At 55.7% G+C, this 18411-nt stretch overlaps 3 protein-coding genes across 5 annotated transcripts; all 3 read right to left on the reverse strand.

Moving 5' to 3' along the window:
- Positions 1-2286: 2286 nt before the first annotated feature.
- LOC141579544 (leucine-rich repeat-containing protein 37B-like) lies at positions 2287-5852 on the reverse strand. The gene is given in 7 exon segments (XM_074375969.1): positions 2287-2911; positions 2962-3207; positions 3255-3339; positions 3482-3521; positions 3524-3554; positions 3556-3609; positions 5847-5852. Coding segments are annotated over 7 exon segments (951 nt in total). The 3' UTR covers positions 2287-2422.
- A 4053-nt stretch (positions 5853-9905) lies between these two features.
- On the reverse strand, positions 9906-14361 carry TMEM82 (transmembrane protein 82). Of its 3 annotated transcripts, none has more exons than XM_010957493.3 (6): positions 13795-14361; positions 13581-13653; positions 13198-13372; positions 12135-12552; positions 10672-10859; positions 9906-10326 (listed from the first exon to the last, which is right to left on the reverse strand). In XM_010957493.3, exons 1-6 carry the CDS (start codon positions 13880-13882, stop codon positions 10237-10239), a joined length of 1032 nt encoding a protein of 343 aa, XP_010955795.2. In that variant the 5' UTR covers positions 13883-14361; the 3' UTR covers positions 9906-10236. The 3 variants fall into 3 exon arrangements, with proteins under 3 accessions (XP_010955795.2, XP_074233462.1, XP_010955796.1); XM_010957494.3 differs by lacking the exon at positions 9906-10326 and adding an exon at positions 11886-12011 and having other exon boundaries at positions 10723-10859; XM_074377361.1 differs by lacking the exon at positions 9906-10326 and having other exon boundaries at positions 10717-12011.
- Positions 14362-14497: 136 nt separating this feature from the next.
- SLC25A34 (solute carrier family 25 member 34) lies at positions 14498-18365 on the reverse strand. Its single transcript, XM_010957495.3, has 5 exons — positions 17744-18365; positions 17128-17193; positions 16876-17028; positions 16320-16454; positions 14498-15999 (listed from the first exon to the last, which is right to left on the reverse strand). The coding sequence occupies exons 1-5, from the start codon at positions 18119-18121 to the stop codon at positions 15817-15819; spliced, it is 915 nt and encodes a 304-aa protein (XP_010955797.1). The 5' UTR covers positions 18122-18365; the 3' UTR covers positions 14498-15816.
- Between the last annotated feature and the right edge of the window lie 46 nt (positions 18366-18411).

Raw genomic sequence — 18411 nt, forward strand, 5'->3', positions numbered from 1 at the left:
TGATTCCAGCTGTGTCATTTGCCAGCCTGTTACCTTGGGCAAATCACTTCTCTCTGAACCTCAGTTTCCTCTTGTAACCCAGGGTAGCAGTGCCTCCGCATGGACTCATTGTGAGGATTTGTTGGGATGAGTGTGGAACAATGTGCCTGGTGCTTAGCAGGTGTTCAGGTGAGCTCTTTTCCTCCTCCCATCATTCAGAGGACAGAGGTTTGGGGTTGTTATAGTGAGATGGACAAAGTGCTGAAGGTAAGGAAGACTTGGTTCCACTGGAGAATCTGAGAGACATGGTTCCTGTCAGCTAGCATCACTTTCCCGGTTTTTGTTTGGGGAGCCACACCCCTCTCAGTGCTTGCTGGAACTAAGTAGAAAGAAGCCGTATTTTTCCAGATTGGCAGGATGCAAGCTTAGCACTACTGTTGCTAATACTTGGACCAGAACAGAGGACAGCAGAGCAAAGATGATAGAGAAGGATAGATAACTGATTTCCATCACTTAAGCTGCTGGATCCAGCCATGCCTGAAGTCCTTCCTCTGGATCTCTGGAGCCAATGCATTTTTTTTTCTTGCTTTTTTCTTCAACTAGTTAAAACTATTTCTGTTGTTTAAGCAGAATCATGATGAGTACTGGTGAGACTCCATTGGTCTGGATAACCTCTTCCTCCTGGCAAATTCTGTACCACTGTCACCACTTTTAAGAAGCCTGCCCTGATTCCACATGTCAGGAGACATGTGAATCCTATCAATTCATCTCAAGGCTGCTGGGTTGAAACAGTATGTTTTACCCACCAGACTGGCAGCAGGGCTGTATCTTACTACTTGCTGTGTCTCCAGTGCCCAGCACAGTGCTTGGCACATAGAAGGGTCTCAGTAATTCTGACAAAATGCACAAGTAGGAGTAGAGGGTCTTGAGGCAAATTACATGAGAAGTAGTAAAGTAAAGAACTTGGGATTTGGAGTCAGATCCCCTTGAACCTGGATCTTGGCTCCCCCACTTATTAGCTCTGTGACCTTGAGCAAGTCAATTTCCCTGAACTTTGAGTTTTCTCCTGGGAAGATAGAGAAAAGAACAATCAACTCCTTATAAAGTTGTCCTGAAGGCTGGGGGAAAATGATGTAAGAAAAATGCATAGCACAGGGTTATAATTCCTCATGCAGCTCTTTGCAAATAAAATATAAATGTGCATCATCTTTCTCTATGTGGGGAGCAGTCTGGTGGACAGGATGGGGGAGGTGGGGGGCCTCTTCAGTCTCTTCCTCCCCTGAGATCTGTTCCTGCTTCTCCTGCCTGAGCCAGTGCTTCCTTCCCAGTACCCTTACCCAAATGTGTTCAGGGCCCTTCACATCAGAAGGGCTTGGCTGAGACTGAGTTGCAGTCCCTTCAGAGGGTGGGGGGCACTAGAGGCCACAGTCAGGCTCTGATCTAAGTGCCCTACCTCCATCATCCTGTTTGGTCTTCTCAACAAATGGGGAAACTGAGGCACAGGCAGCAACTTGCTTAAGGTCATCTCAGATAGTAAGCTTCATTCAAACTTAGGTAGTCTGGTGTGGAGAAAAGGGAACCCTCCTACACTGCTGGTGAGAATGTAAATTGGTGCAGCCACTATAGAAAAACAGTACAGAGGTTCCTTAAAAAACTAAAGTTACCATATCCTCCAGCAGTCCCCCTCCTGGGCATGCATCTGGAGAAAACTCTAATTTGCAAAGATACCTGCACCCCAATGTTCACAGCAGCACTATTTACAATAGCCAAGACGTGGAAGCAACCTAAACGTCCAATGACAGATGACTGGATAAAGAAGTTGTGGTATATATGTATACAATGGAATACTACTCAGCCATAAAAAAGAATGAAATAATGCCATTTGCAGCAACATGGATGGACCTAGAGATGATCATACTAAGTGAAATAAATCATACTGAGAAAGACAAATATCATATGATATCACTTATATGTGGAATCTAAAATATGATACAAATGAACTTATTTAATAAACAGAACAGACTCACAGACATAGAAAACAGACTTATGGTTACCAAAGGGGAAGGGGGGAGGGATAAATTAGGAGTTTGGGATTAGCAGATACAAATTACTGTATGTGAAATAGATAAACACCCACGAAACACAATGGGAATAAAACCACAACATGGGCACTGAAGTACCCTCTAAGCCCACTGGCTTCACTTTCCCAGGGCTTTCATCCTTGGGTGACGAAATTCAGCTAAACCAGCAGCTACGGTCCCTCATCCCCAATGATGACGTGAGAAGGCTCATTTCTCATGTGGTGCAGACTTTGAAAATGGACTGCTCTGAGACCTTCGTGAAGCTGGCCTGTGCCAAGCTCGTCTCCAGAACAGGCCTCCTGATGAAGCTTCTCAGTGAGCAGCAAGAAGTAAAGGTGTCCAAGGCGGCGTGGGATAATGACCTACGGAAAGCCGAAGCTATATCCGTGAGAGCACAGAAGCCCAGAGGGAACAGAAAGGGCAGAAGTCAAGTGAGGTGAGGACAACACCTGAAACACGGGGACCTGGACTTTTACTCGGTGTAGGACATGCCATGAAAGGGCGGGACTCTGGAGACTGAGAAGGATGCTTGGGCTGGACTGGAGAAAATTCAACGTGCTTGGGGGAAAATGGAAAAGGAGCAGAGTCCTCCTGCTGCTCTGGAGAATTTTCAGCCTCCTTATAGGCTCTGGAGTTATGATAACTGCTAGATCCAGGGGTTTAACTGTGATCTTAGGCATCACTGGATGCTGAGCTCCATTTGGACCTACAGGTGAGAATGTCACCTCATTATGTACTGGAGGTTGAGCTGCAACATCTGTAGAAGACTCTGGAGGCTGAGTTGGGTGCTCATGCTGGACTGGAGAAGGTTCAGCATTTTCAGAGGGGGCTGGATGCTGATCCGGAGCCTCCTAATAAAGGTTCCAACTGCTCAGGGGACATGGTAGACTGAGGCCTCTTATTGGGGTGGAGAAGTTTCAACTTCATTTGTGGACCCTGGAGTTACGGTAAATGCGAGATCCACAGGTTTAACAGTGACACTGGACCTCTGCAGAGACTGAGCTTGATCCTGGCCTGGAGAAGAAACTGTTGTCACATCATTCTCTTGAGAATGAGCTGGAGAGGGTTCAGCCTCAGCAGGAGACTCTGGATGCTGAGCTGTGCTTTCCCGCCAGGTTGCAGGCAGTTTAACTTCTTCGTCTGGATGCTATGGATACTGAGTTGGGGCCTCCTGTTGTGTTGAAGTTTTCTCACGTGCAACAGGTTCTGGAAATTGAGCTGAAGCCTCCTGTTGAACTGGCAAATGTTCAACTTAACTTCCTCAGGTGGCTGTGGAGGTCTGGTGGAGGCCGGTTGGAGGCCTCATGCTGGGTTGTAGAAAATCCCACATTATTAGTAAGGGGCGCTGAGGGCTGAACTGAAGCCTTGTGCTGATTTGGAGAAGGTCCCACCTCTGTAGTGGATTCTGCTGTTAACGGCACTCAGGTTTGCCAGTGACACTGGATAAGTTTGAATGCTGAGCTGGTGGTGACTTGGAGTTGAAGCTGTCACTTCACTGATGCTCTGGAGGTTGAGCTGGCTTTTCCTGTTGAGTTGGAGAAGGTTCCACCTCCCCAGAAGAAGGCTCTGGAGGCTGAGCTCATTGCTCCTGCAAAGTTGCAGAAGATTCTACCTCTGCTGGAGACGGAGCTGGGGTCTCCTGCTGGGTTGGAAAAGATGCTGCCGCATTAGGGAGCCCTGGAGATTGAGCTTCTCCTGGGTTGGAGAAGTTTCAGCTTCTCCAAAAGACTCTAACAGCTGAGCTGGGGTCTCCTGCTGGGGTTTCCTGCTGGGGTTTCCTGCTGGGTGACTGGTTTCACCTCCTCAGGATGCTCTGTAGACTGAGCTTGGGTCTCCTGCTGGGTTGAAAAGGGTACAACTTCCCCATTAGGCTCATAAGGCTGCGCTGGTTGTCCCTGTTTGCTTGCAGAAGTCTCAGCTTCCTCAAGAGGCTCTGGAGGCTGACCCATGGCATCCTGCTGGGCTGGAGAAGGTTCTGCCTCCACAGAATACTCAGAGGCTGAGGCAGCGCCTCCTGCTGGGCTGTATAGTAAATTCACCTTCCTTAGTAGGCTCTGGAGTGATCGATCCTAAGTTCCAAATCCACCGGTTTAAGTGTAACATTGGACAAGTTGGAATGAGCTTGATACTTAATTCCAGGTCGAGCTGCTACCTCATCACTTGCTGGAAATTGAGGTACATTCTCAGTAGGGAACCCCAGAACTTGCACTGGGGCCTCTTGCTGGAGTAGAGAAGATTCATACTCAGGGCGCTCTGAAGGCTGAGAAGGGGCCTCCTGCTGAACCGGAGAAGTTTCAACCGCATTTGTGACCTCTGGAGTTAGAGTAAGTGCCAGATCCAGAGGGTTAACAGTGACCCTGTGCAGGTCTGACTGCTGAGCTTCATTCTGATTTGGAACGTTCATCTCATGATGTGTTAATTATTGAACTAAAGCCTCCTGAAGCCCTCCCTCCCCCTGAGGGACTGAAGTGCCCACTCCCTCAGGGGTCCCTGAAGGCTGAGACCGAGCCCCTGCTGAAGCGGAGGTGGTTCTATCTCTTCAGTGGTCTCTGGACGCTGCGCCTGGGCCTCTGCCTGGGGCGGAAAAGGTTCAACCTTCTCAGGGGTCTGTGGATTTTGAGCAAGGGCCACTTGCTGGGGTGAAGAGTCAGCCTCCTCAGTGGGCTCCGGACGATGAGTTTGGGCCTCCCGCAGGGATGAAGCAACTTCAGTGCTCTGGAAGTTGATCTGGGCTTCCCACAAAACACAAAGGTAGGCTCTCCTCCGGATAAAAGACATCCATACTGGATTCTAGATAATCGTCTTGCAACTGTTTGTGTAGATCCTGAGGTTTTTTTTCCCAACATGGCCTGTAGTTCCAATAACAACTTCGGCAAGTTGTCGATGCTGAACTAAACCTTTCTTCCGGTTTGCGGGTGAAACAATAAACTTTGTTGATTTTGGGAAAAAAAACAAAACAACAAGGTCCTATATTCAATATCTTGTAATAACCTATAATGAAAAAGAATATATATATGTATAGCTGAATCACTATGCTGTCCACCAGAAACTAACGCAAGCTTGTAAATCAACTATACTTAAAAAAAAAAAAAGTAGATAGCCAGAACAATGTTAAAAAAAAAAAGAAAAGAAAAATCAATGAAAGAACTAACTGAACCACAGTTCCAGCCTTACGGAGTTTCCCACTCTCAGGCCTGTGTGCCCTTGGGCCAGGCAGGGCCCAGTCTCCAGACCTGGCTGTGATAACATCGTCTGGCTTTTAATCCCCTCCAGGTCCAGGGGCCTGAGCCGGCTCTGGCTGGACCCGCTGGTTCCCACCGGCAGGCCACTCACTTAGCAAATCATCATAGGCTTCAAAGTGAGAGGCTGGAAGCATGGGGTGGGCCTTGGAGGGGCCATGGGTCTCAGCAAGTTAGAAAGGCCCCTCCTTGACCCAGGCCTTGAAGGTCAGAGCCCCTTCTCTGGGCAGAGGGTGGAAATCCTGGTGTCACTTAATTTGGAGGGTCCCTGAGCCTGCCTGCTGCTTGCCAGGGCCAGGGCCCTGTTCCCTCATTGATCCCAGGCCCATCCTGAGCCCCGATCCCCACTGCAAGCCTCCACCCCGGCAACATCTGTCCAACACCCACTGCTCTCTGGCAGTGAGCGCCGCTATCTCCGAGACCTCTCCTTACAGAAGTGTGAAGTGGTCTAGGCCCTGCCATGGTCCCCAGCTGGCCTCCCCACTTCTCTCTTCACTGGAGGTGGGCTTACTGTGAAGTTAGTGAAATTTAGGCTCAAGCCTCTCACTCGCATGGCCCCTGTGAGGACTAGGGGTCACTGGGAGCTATGGAGTGTTCTAGGAGGGAAGAGCAGCCAGTTTACACTCAGGAAACATTTTCCTTTAAGTGTTTCTGGCATTTTGTCCAGAGAGATGTCAGAAGAACAGACCTAAATCTCCAGGGTTCTGGCAATTTGTCGTGCTTTTCTTTCTCATTCTTAATCAGTATTCATTTTCATACGAATTTCTTGTTCCTAATGGGGGCCCTTAAAATTGGATTCACCTGGCCCTTACTCCGTATAGTCCATTCTCCAAGCCGGCCTGACCATCCCGCTAAAGCAGCATGTGGTCATCGCCAGCCCCCATGCTGCTTCTGTGGCTCCTGCTGCTCCTGGGGAAAATGCCAAACCTCTCTGGTGTCCTGGGTGATCCAGCCCTAGCCCACCTCTGCGGCAGCATTTCCCTCCACTGTGCCCCTCAAGCCCTCTGCTCCAGCCACCCTGACCCTCCCTCTGCCCCTCAGGCCACTCAGGAGTCTTAAGACCTTGGGGATGGGGGCTATAGCCCAGGGGTAGAGCATGTGCTTGGTGTGCATGAGGTCTGGGGTTCGATCCCCAGTGCCTCTGTTAAGGGGATAAATAAATACATAAAAGTGTGTGGGACTGTATTTTAAAAAAGAAGGGAAAAAACAAAGAAAGACCTGCCTGGACTTCACCCCTCTTCCCCCATAGCCTGGAAACTCCCCCTCAACCTTCAGAATTTGGTGCCCACAACTGTTCCTCAGCAAGGACTCTCTGGACCCCAGACCACATCACACACCTCACAGCACCTGGACCCTCCATCAGTGCTGACCATACCTGTGTCAGGTAACCCTGCTCTGCACTCGGAGGTCCCCATCTCATTCACCCGGTTGTTTAGGACAAAAATCTAAGAGCTCCCCCAGATTCCTCTCTTCCTCTTAAGCCCACATCTAATTGATTGGGAAATCCTATCAACTTTTTAAAATATGTTCAGAATCCAACCCCTCTGGCTACCTCCATGGCTACCACCTTAGTCCAAGCCCCCATCATCTCTCCAGGGTTATTTCAAATACTTCCACACAGGCTTACTATTTCTATATGATCTATTCTAAAAAAAAAGCAAGGAGAGGAATCCTATAAAAATGAAAGTCAGATTACGTCAGCTCCGTGTGCAAATCCTCCGCTGGCGGCCCACCACAGGACTCTGAAGTCCTAACGCTGCCCATGGCCCTGAGTGATTCTGGTCCCCGCCCACCTCTGTGACCTCATTACTGCCACTCCATCCTCTGTCAGGCATTCCAGCCATGCTACATTTCCTGCTGTTCTGAAAATTCTCCCAGCTTGTTCCCACCTGGGGGCCTTTGCTCGTGCTGTTCTCTCAGTCTGAGGCATTCCTCCCCCAGCAACTTCCAAAAAGGCCCCGGAGGACCCTCACCCTCTGCCATGCCCTTGTGTAATCCCTTCCTCTCAGGGGTGGGCTAGACCCAGCGACTTGCTTCTAACCAACAGAATACAGCAAAAACATTGTCATGTGGCTTTAAACACTCGGTGACAAAGACTGTGACATCTGTCTTCTCTCTCTCCGTCACTTGCTGGCTCTGATGAAGCCAGTTGCCGTCCTGTGGGCTGCCCCATGGAGAGACCCACGTGGCAAGGAACTGAGGGAGACCCCTAGCCAACAGCCAGGGAGGAACTGCTTCCATTGATCCAATAGCTCCTGAGAAACTGAATCCTCTCAACAACCATGTGAGAGAGCTTAAAAGTGAATATGGCCCTGGTTGAGCCTTAAGATGACACCAAAGCCTCAGCTGACACCTTGACTGTGGCCAATGAGAGACCTTGAGCCAGAGGACCCAGCCAAGCTGCAGCCAGCTTCCCAACCCACAGAAAAAGTGAGGCAATAAATGTCTGTTGTTTTCAGCTGCCAAGCTTTGGGGTCATTTGTTATGCAGCTGTAGATAACAAATACACCCTCCCTAGCCCCCGTCACCCCATCCCCTTTACCCAGCTTTGTTTTTTTTCTCCTAGCACCAGTGCCTCCTGCTCATCCCCAGTGCCTGCCCCAGAGCCTGGCCTCATGCAGATGTTCAGTAATAGGGGACGAAACGCAGGACACTCAAAGGGACAATGCCATACATAGCTCAGAAAAGCCACAAGTAGGGGGCTCAGGAGGGAGGAGGCAGGCTCACCCCGGTCCCAGCTGCTCCAGAGTTTACCATCACCTCTTAGCAAGTACTGGGGGCTCTGGTCTCCCACCTCTTCAGAAGGATGCTGGTTTGGGATCCGAGAGAACAAGGTGAGCTTCATGTCCCTGTTCCAGACTTTACCTTTTTGATTTCCTCTGCTGTCTGGACTTCAGGCCTAAAATGCCTTACTTAGAATGATCTAATTTTTATACCCTTGTCAGACTTTTCACAAAAATGATTTAATAGATAAGAATCCTATTCTAGACCATATGGCCCAATTTTTGTTTGGAAAATGGTCCTTGTGCCCATAAAAAGGAAAGTTCTGCCCAGTCCAGTCTCCTCCCAGCCCTGTCCCCACTGGGTCCCAGGCTATGCTGGGTGTGGGGAGGCCAGGGAACCTTCCAGCAAAAACATCAGGCCGGAGCTGGAACCCAGTGCTCAGTCTGGGTCTGGCAAGAGGCTGGCCCTGTGCCCACCTAACTGAGCCATTTCCTCCTAGACTGGGGCAAGTTTCCTGCCCAGAGGGAACCAAGCACATTCCCAGGCAGAGGGGGCTGGGTCCTGGGTTGGGGGAGGGGGCACCCACAGGCATTTCCCCCACCTCAGCTACTCTGGGGCTGAGACCCCTCCTGGGGGTAGGACAGAGAGCGAAGGATCAGAAGTGGGGCTCGAGCTATCGGTCGGGTGGCTGTTCCTGGAGAAATGGGCTGAAACCACCACGTCCAGTCTTGGGCCTGCCTGTCCCTGTATCTCAGGCACGCCCCAGGGTGGGGAGTGGAATCCTGGGGCAGAGTCTGCCCCAAAGCAGGAGCCTTTGTGTGACCATGGTGGCCTTTGCTGAGAAGTGGGACCCATCAGAACCTGGAATCCTCCAAGAACCTTCACCAGGTCCCACCTCCTCCCTGGTGCCTCCCTTGCCTCTTCCAGACAGCCTGACCTGCACGATCCCTTTGGAAGCTTCCTGGCTGGGAGGCTTTGCCCTGTGGGATCCCTCCTGGGAGAGGACCCCTAAGCTGGGGCCCTCAATTCTCATGAAGCCAAACTGCCCTGTGGCTGGCTGCCTGAGCCACAGAATATGGCTGTGATGGAGCCCCAGGATTACCTGGGTAAAAGGGGGCTGGAACCACATTCCAGAACCTGCCAAGAATGGACCTGCCACATTTTTCATGCCCACCTCTGTTAGTTTCCCTGGCCCCAATTCTTCAACGAGAAGAAGCACTTGAACTCTGGAAAGTCAGACTACCTGAATTCAAATCCCAGCTTTGCCACTGACTCATCGTGTGCTCTTGAGCAAGTTACTTAACCTTTGTGAGCCTCAGTTTCTGAATCTGAAAAAAGAGATAACAGTACCTGCCTCTTGTGGCTGATGTCAAAATGAAATGAGATAAGCACCCAACACATGACAGTTTTTCTTCTAACAGGCTCAGAGAGGGGCAGCAGCCCACCCAAGGTCACACAGCGGGTAAGCAGAGGAGCTGGTACCCAACCTTTTCCCATACACTCTGTGGCCTTCATGAGCTGGGCCCTGCAGAGATAGGAGACTGAATAGGGCTGAGATGAGAAGGATCCTCATGTCAGGGTCGGAGGCTGGGGACCCAAAGGCACTGATTGAGGCCTTTTTAGTATCGTGGTCCCTTCAGTTGTTTCTCAGCCTAGGATGGGACAGGATACGGGCATCATCCACCCAAGGCGGCAAGTGGGTGCCAGACCGTGTGTCCATCCACACCCCCGCATTCCCATAACCTCAGCTACTTCATTATTAAATTCCTGACCCCCAGGGACCCAGCCCAGCACATACCCCACGGCCAGCCCCAGCCAGAAGAGATTTGTAGCCTAAGAAAAGCCTCTTTATCTCTCTATGTGTTCATGATTCTAAAAGAAATCTGAGAAAATCATCTTTATTATTCGTGCAGAGGGCAAGGGAGGCCGGTAAAGGGGAAAACTTCTGAGGATACAGTTTTCTTCTGTCCCCCAAGTCCTCTGGGAAGGCAGGCCTGCTGTATCCATTGCCTGCCCTGAGAAAAAGAGAGTTAACCCAGTGGCCTTCAGGTGCCCCCACCCTCTGAGGGTCCCAGCCCCACATCCTCCCCTCCTGGGGGCCCCCAGTGCTCCAGGTGGGGGCCAGCCCTGCCATTCTGCCTGCAGGCAGCATCCTGGGGTCAAGGTCTCCAGGTCCTTAGGCCTGAGAAATTCCAAGTCTTTGCTGAGGCCAGTCAGGAGGGGGTCATCCCTGGGGGCTGGGCAGGTGCAGAGGGCCAGGGTGGGCTTGGAGCTGAAACCAAAGGCCTCTGGGGTGGAAAATCCTGAAAGAAGGCAGGGAGAAAAGGATGGAGGACTCAATTCCCCACCCGTAGGGAGGGTCTCAGGCCTCAAATTAGCTAGGACCTTTCTCCCCTTTGGGGCCTCTGGGGCACAGGATAGAGTGGGATATGGATGGGGTGGGGGTGTCCCTCAGTTGCCCCATTCCTAGTGATCCTGGTTACCAAGGGGTCAAAACTTAACACCAAGTGGGAGAGGGGATACCAGCTCCCTCCACCCCCCAACTCCAAGAGAGGTCACCCCAGCTCTTCTTAAACTTGTTGAGGCTCCCAGGGCTGTCTGGAGCAGGGCTTTTGTGTCTGGGGGCTGCACCGGGTGGGGGTGCCCACCTGCATCTGGCAGAGATCTAACAGGGTGCGGATGCCCACCAGGCACCAGAGCTCGCCCAGCAGGGAGACAAGGATGCCCAGGAGGTCCAGCCAGCGGCCCACCGTCAGCAGCAGCACGAAGAGGCCGCCCATGCGCACCAGCACCGTGTGGACCTGGCTCTGCAGGCCGGGGTGCTGCCGCTGCTCCTCTGGGGAGACAGGTGCCCGTCACCGTCTGCCTGCCCGGGACCTGGGGCCCCACCCTGAGGTCCAACTGTGTCGGGGCCTGGACCTCCCAGCTCCCTGACCCACTTTCCTCAGTGGGAACCTTCCCCTCCCCAGGCAGTGCCCCCTCTTCCTTCTAGCTCTACTCCAGCTCTAAGCAACCCCAGGGCACCAGGCATTTCCTCTTCCCAGGCCTCACTGCCCACCCGCCTCCTCCTGCCGTCAGAACAGAGCAGCCAGCCTCCCGTTGCAGGAGTCACCCTGACGCCTCTCTTCCCTGCACCCCTAGGTCTGATCCAACAGTAAGCCCTGCGGCCTCTTTCTGCCAACAGATGTGGGTCCAGCCACTTGCTTCTCTTGCAGCAGCCTCCTCGCTGGGCTCCCGGCTCCTGGTCCTGACTCTACAACTCAGTGTGTACTCAGCAGCTGTGGCCTTCTAAACACACTAATGAGATGAAATCATTCCTCTGCTTATAATCCTCCCAGGACTTCCCACTGCATTTAGAGTGGGACTTGACTCCAAACTCCTTACCTTTGGAGGTCCTGCTCCATCTGACTTCAGCCTCATCTCATCTTGAACTTGGTCCCCCTTGCTCATTACCCTCAGCCATCCTGGTTTTCTTGTTGTTCATCAAGCATGCTAGGCTTATTCCCGCCTCAGGGCCTTTGTACCTGCTGCTCTCGCTCTCAGCCTGATTGCCCTTCCTTGTCCTGACTCTTCCATCCCATCCTTACCCTGCAGCCAGGTGGCTCCTCCTACAGCTCAGATCTGCCCAGGTCACTCTTCCCTGCTTAAAACCCTGCAACGCTTTCTCATCAGACTGCCTCACTTGGCTGATGACAGCTCTCCATCAGGCCCCTGTGAGCCCTGCCAGCCTCATCTCCTCCCGGGGCCTCGGGTGACAACGACACTCCCACTGTTTCAGCTGTTTGATGCTGCCCTGACTTGTCTTACCTCTGGGATTTGGCATAAACGGTTCCCTCTGCCAGGATCTCCTTTCCCTTCTCACCTCTCTCAGGGGCTCCTGTTTATCCTTCAAGGCCCAATTCAAGCACTGTCCTCCAGGGCGCCCCTTTGCACTGTACTCTTCTCTGAGCAGCCCCACCGCATGGGCCCTGCCACTGGGCTGGGTGCTCTAGGATGGCAGGGGCGGGATTTGACTGTCATCGGCCTCCCCACGGCCTGACACAGCTCTGGGCCCGGGTCAGGCAGTGGGACGTGAGTGCCGGGTGGATGAACCCCTGGCCGCGGCCCTTACCCTGCATGTAGATGACCAGCAGTGTGTAGCAGATGGTGAGCGGCATCCAGAAGCGCACGGCCTCTGAGGTGGTCAGGAAGTCCCGGTTGATGAGGGCCACAGCCGCCAGATTGCCCACGGCAAAGGTCATGGCCAGGGCGCGGCCCAGCAGCCGGGGGAGGCTGTGAGCGCCGGCCAGCAGGCCCAGGCAGACCCCGCAGTACCGCTGGCCGCTGTGCAGCTCGTAGAGCTGGCAGACGTGCTGGCGGAGGCGCCGGGCGCCAGTGCTGAGCAGCGCGGCCAGCCCGACGCCCAGCAGCAGGTTCAGCGTGCGGTGAGGGGCACCCTCCTGCAGGAAGCTCAGGCCACAGGTCAGCCCACAGCCCAGTGAGTACTGGCACACGAGGTACAGCTGCAGCTTCTCGGAGCCCCGGGAGCCCTGGGGGAGGTGGCAGAAGAAGGGCCACGATGGCGGGGGCTCAGGCCACTCCTCGCCGTGGGAGGACCAAGAGGGTGTCAAGGTACAGATGCTCCACTCAGCACTCCACGCTCCACTTCAGGCTCCATTCGGCTGGAGCCTGAAGGGACCTCAGGGATCATTTCCAAAGAGGAAACGCTGACTTCAGGTCAGGCCCTAATGGGAACGTTTCTTTCAGCTTAATTTCAATCATGATTATGACTTGAGGCCTATGTGCTTGCTTGCTGAAGGGTAGTGGCTCAGAGCCATGATGACCTGGGTTCAAAGCCCGGCTCTACTGCTTGCTGGTTGTTGACCACAGACAAGCCACTTACCCTCTCTGAGCCTCAGTTTCCTATCTGTGAAATGGGCATCACAGCAAACCTTCACGCCTGCGGTTGTGAGGACGAGATGATGCACTCAGAGCACCTAGCGCAGTGCCTGGCTCGTGGGAAGCTCTGGACACCCAGGAGCTGCTGCTATTACCTTTGTGGACTAGGGATGTGTCCACTCTGAGTGGAGACTTGGCTTCGGCCATCACAATTGGGCCCAGTTTCCCATGTTCTGGGGTGAAAACTAGGCCCTAGGGCCAGGCAGTCCTCAGCCACCACTGCCCCATGGTCTCACCTTGTCCAGGGAAAGCAGTGTGGAGACAGACCGGAGGGAGAACTCGAGCACCACAAAAGCAGCCACCCGGACCCCCACGACGGTCAGGATCAGAGCCAGCCCTGCCAGGTGCACGGTCTCCAGCGAGGCCCACCTGGCCCGCAGTCGCTCCTTTTCGAGCTGCCGCTCCGGGTTGCTGTGGGGGCAGAGGGGGAGCGGGCAGAGGGGCAGAACCACTAGCCTCAGCCATGGTAGGGGGTCCTGGTGCCCCCAGCCACACCCTGGCAGAGAGGGAAGGGGTGGTCTCTTCCCCCCAGTCTCCCCTTGGAGGCTAGAGTTGCAATGTGGGCTGGTGGGAGGGCGGACTGGGGGTCTGGGAGTGGGCCGGGGAGGTGGGCACTCACTTGGCACAGACCACGAAGAAGTAGACCTTCAGGAGGTTGTTCAGGACCGAGACTCCACAGGCCCCGACGAGGCCTGACAGGGGCAGTAGGGAGGGTAGGCGTGCTTCGTAGGGTTAGAGGAGGGGGCAGCCTCGGTGTGGGGGATCCACGTGGGAGGGGTCCGCCCTGCCCTGAGCAGGTGCCCTGGAGGGAGTGAGATCAGGGAGGTGCTCACCTTGCAGGAGGACATCGGGGAGGCCAGAGACCCACTCGAGGGAGGGGAGACTGGGGAGCCAGGAGGGGAGGGAGAGCAGGGAGAACATGGCGGCCGCTGGGATCCAGCCCCAGCCCCTGGCCAGGTCTGCACCGTCACAGTCACCGCCCCGGGCAAAGGTGTCCAGGAGGGGAGGGGAGGGGCTAGGAAGGGTCAAAGCCTAGGGAAAGGCAGGGGAGGGGAGGAGACCTAGGGGCTAAGAGCCTCCCAGGTCACAGGGCTGACTGCCTCCTAGATGCTCCCCAATTGGCAGCATGGGGTGAGGGCATCTCTGGGTGGGCTGGTCTCTGTCCTGCTTAAGTCTGGTGCCAACTTTTCTCACACTTGCCACATGGCACCTTCCTGAGGTCCCAGGCCTCATCTGTTCTCCTCTAGCCTCTGGTCTGAGTTCTACCTCTCAGCCTGAAGTGGGGGAGGGGGGTTTCTATCCCCCACCAGCCTGGGGTTGGGATCCAGCTCTGGGCGCCCCCCTCCTCTGCCGCTATGCAGCCGGTCTTGACCATCCTCCCCGTGTCCACTAGGTGGCAGGCCTCACATGGGCCTGAGCGGCGGGGCTGGCCTGCCCCAATTCTTCTGGATTCTCCTTTCCCAGACTGAGAGAGAGACCAGGGTGGGGGTTCAGGGTTGGGAGACTGAGGCTGCCAGCAGAGGGGAGTCGTTGAAGTAGACAAAATAGAAAACTTTATTTGGAGTGTGCAATGGGGGCCCCTGGGGAGCAGCTCTTTACAAACATGGGGTGTGGCAGGCAAGTTAGTCAGGCTGCTTTATCTCAGCCAGTCCTGCCCTTTCAGGGACTTGGTGTCCACTTCTGAACAAAGGTCAGTGCCAGCCTCGGGACACGCCCATGGAGGGAGTATGGCTGCAGCTTGGGGAGAGGGCCTGGGATGAGGACACCCAGCTCTACAACTTGGGCAAGTCACGTCCCTTCCCTGGGCCTCGGGCTGCCCATCTGAGCAACAGGCACCTCAGGAGCTTTCAGAGTTGTTGTGAGGATTTGTGCAAATGCCGACAGTGCTGAGCGTCCCGGGGACCCTCAGGAAAAGCCCTCAGCTGATGGGCTGAATTGTGTCCCCTCCACCACCCCAAACTCTGTGTTGAAATTCTCATCTCCAGTGCCTCAGAATGTGACAGTGTTTGGAGACAGGCTCTAAGGAAGTAATTAGGTTAACATGAGGTTATTCGGGTGGGCCCTCATCCAATGTGACGGTGTCCTGAGAAGAAGAGTTTAGGACACAGACATGCACAGAGGGACACAGGGAGAAGATGGCCACTTGTAAGCCAAGGAGAGAGGCCTCAGAGGAAACCAACCCTGCTGACACCTTGCTCTCAGCCATCTAGCCTCCAGAATTGTGCGAAAATAACTGTTTACGCCGCCTAGTCTGAGGTCCTTTCTAACGGCAGCCCTAGCAGACTAAGACACTACGGCTTCACGGTGCACCCCAGGGCCTCCCCAAGTGCACGGGGATCCCCCGGGGGCACTCCAGCCCCCATGGTCCTGGCCCCTGCCAAGGGCACAGGTCCAGCTGGGCAGAGCTTAGTCCCCAGTCCCGGCTCTGCCCCTTCAAAGCTGTGTGGCTTTGGTCATGGCACTTCGCCCTTCTGAGCCTCGGCGTCCTCCTCAGTAAGAGAATTTTGCCGTCTCATACCGTGTGGACTAAGCGAGCTGAGGCGTGTAAGGGGTGCAGCTCATGGTGACGTTCACGCCCTGGAGCAGTTATTAGAACAGTGAGTAAGGTTCCGGGATAAGGTAACCCAGGATGGACAGGGAAGAGAACTTTCTGGAGAACGGAGTGGGTGATGATTTGGGGAGGATGTGCTGGCCCCTGGGTGGACTGTGGGGCTGGGTTAACCACAGCTGTCTACACTCTCCCTGAGCTGTGGCAGGGCCTGGGCCTGGGCCCACTCTGGGGTGGCCATTCCCAGCTGGAGCGGGCTGTCGCTTCCTGCCAAGTGCCCAGCTGTGTCAGGAGTGAAGGATGCCACCTAGGTGCCCTGGTGCTGGCCCCGCCTGGCCAGTTTCCGGAGCTCATCCCAGAAGAGCATGCTGAGGATGGTGTGGGGGCCCAGGCGCAGGTAGGCGGGGCCCAGACCCTTGTAGAGCGCCAGAGGGCCCTCCTGCCGCCAGATCTTCACCAGGCAGTTGGCGAGGCCACCATACAGCTGGCCCTGGAGAGACACAAGGCAGATGTCATTACAGGGGTCGGGGGCCCTGGCTGGCACAATGGGGACTGTCTGTGTGAGGGCTTCTGTGGCACATCAGGAAAGGCACTCCCCTCAAGCTGGGAAAACTACATAAAGGTGGCCCTTTAGGCTGCGAAAGTTAAAAGGGGACCTCTTCCTCCAGGCCACATGCCAGGGCCTCAGCTTGGCTAGTGGCTCGCAGGTGCATTTCACATGTCTGCATGTCTCTGGCTCTGTGTGTGTGTGTGTGTGTTGGGTGGGGCTCTCCAGCTCCCATGCCCTCCCCAACCCTGTCCCCTGCTCACCCTGCCCGCTCCATCCACGGGCTGATTGTACAGGCGTGTGCTGACCACATCGAAGGGGGTCATGACTGCGACCACAGCTATGCTGCTGATCATGCCTCCAGCCAGGGCCACCAGCCAGCTGTCCTCCGGGAGCCACTGTGGGGACAGTACAGGCTGCTGACTCCTGTAGCTGCCCTCAACCAACCCCCCGTGGTGCCTGCCCTGTCTTCTCAGTACCTGGGGGCTAGAAGAGCTAGGGGAAGAGGGCAGACAAGGCCCCTCCAACACTCCCCATCCCCTGAGCCCTCTGAGCTCCTTCACAGCCTCTGAGTTCACAGCTGACCCCTAATCTTGCTGGACCCAAGGGCCAGGGTCATGACCTTGAGGGCAGAACCGGGGCCCTCAGCTTTCTTAAGAGGCCCTGTCTGTCACCACCCCTTAGACTTCCCTGTATGGGGTCCAGCTGGAGATGTGGGAGGGTGATGAGGGCCCAGACAGACAGGGAGGAAGGAGGCAGGAGGCCCTCCTTACGCCGGTGTGTCTATGTGGGTGGGCACAGGTATCCCGGGCCCCTCACCTGTTTCTCCTGCACCCAGGCCTTGGCGGAGGCAAAGGTGGCCAGCTGGGCGGCCGAGCCGACCATGACTCGGGGCACGGCCCCACCCACACCCCGCCACAGCCCTGCCAGGCCCTGCTGCCGCCAGATGGTCTCCAAGGCACCCAGGACGCTCTGTGGGGAGAGGCACGGGGTCACTAGGCAGCCACTGCCAGCCCAGGACCCCATTCAGCCCACCCAGCCCAGGGAGCTCTGGGTAGTGACGGTCCCCACCTGGTGATGGTGCTGGTGCCCCACGGCCATGGCGGCCACTGTCTGGGCCTGCAGCTGCGTCTTGACCTATGAGAGCAGAGGTGACACAGGACCTGAGGATGGAAGCTTAGGAGAGAGTGGACGAGCTGCGTGTGTGGAGGGCACCCCTCCCTGGGCCCTGACACCCGTGCCTCCATGAACCCACTGCACAGCTTAGGGGGAGTGTGGAGGAGGGCTGGGGTGAGGCTCTGGAGTTGGCCCGGGTCTGCACCTGGGAGTGACCTGGGACAAGTTACTGAGCGGCCTGTCTGTCGGCTCACCCTGTGAGAGACTGCTCCGCATCCAGGCTAGGACACGGGGCCCTCACTCTTAACTTGCACAGGCCACACAGGAAGACAAGTGACCACATTGGGCTTGAGCCAGCACAGCTCCTGCCACCCTCTGCCCCCTCCCCCGGCTCGGGACCAAGGGGCAGATTCCAGGCCTGGGCCAGGACGTTGCAGGGAGCAACCCCACCCAGCCGGCCCCACCCAGCCGGCCCCACCCAGCTGGCCCACAGAGGCCAGCCCAGGAGCTGCAGAGCCCCCGTGGGCGCTGGGTCACCGGGTCGGGAAGGATGGAGCGCCCAGGCACTCACCAGGTAAGCTGGGCTCCCCACGATGGCTCCTAGTGCACCCGCCACAGCACCTGCGACCACCGTGCCACCCGGCTGCTGGGAGAGGCCAGCCTGGCATGCCAGGCTGTAGCAGTAGAAGCGGACGCCGTTCATGAGGCCCTGGTAGAGGAGGCCAGCAGCCAGCCCCTTCTGCAGGCCACACAGCCCATCTGCACGGGCCACCGCGACTATAGAAGCCATAAGGCCCCGGTAGTGCCGAGGGTAGGTGCCCCGGGCCTGCAGCTCCCCCTGCAGCTGCAGCCGCGTCTTCACCACCTCCAGGGGGTTGGTGAAGACACAGGCCAGGCAACAGGCCGAGGCACCCAGCACCAGGTCCATAGCTGGGGCCACTGTCTCCATGACTTCCGGACCAGGGACAGGCTATGCCCGGGTCAGGGGCATGGGCACTGGCCCTGGAGTAGCGGTGCTTAGGCTGTCTTCACCCTCGCAGGGCCGCAGGGCCACAGGGCTGGGGATCGAGGGGACCCGGGGCCATGTCTGGAAGGCAGAAGTCCGGGTCAGACAGGACAATCAGCTGCCAGGCGGCCCCTGGTCTATCTCGGGAGTCCACCTGCTCTGCTGGCACTGGGGCCTTCCTCGGAGCCTGAGACCCGCCCCTGCCGGCTCTGGACCAATCCCAGCTGCCTCCG

Source organism: Camelus bactrianus, chromosome 13 (genome assembly GCF_048773025.1).
Source record: "Camelus bactrianus isolate YW-2024 breed Bactrian camel chromosome 13, ASM4877302v1, whole genome shotgun sequence".
In the NCBI taxonomy this organism is placed as follows: domain Eukaryota; kingdom Metazoa; phylum Chordata; class Mammalia; order Artiodactyla; family Camelidae; genus Camelus; species Camelus bactrianus.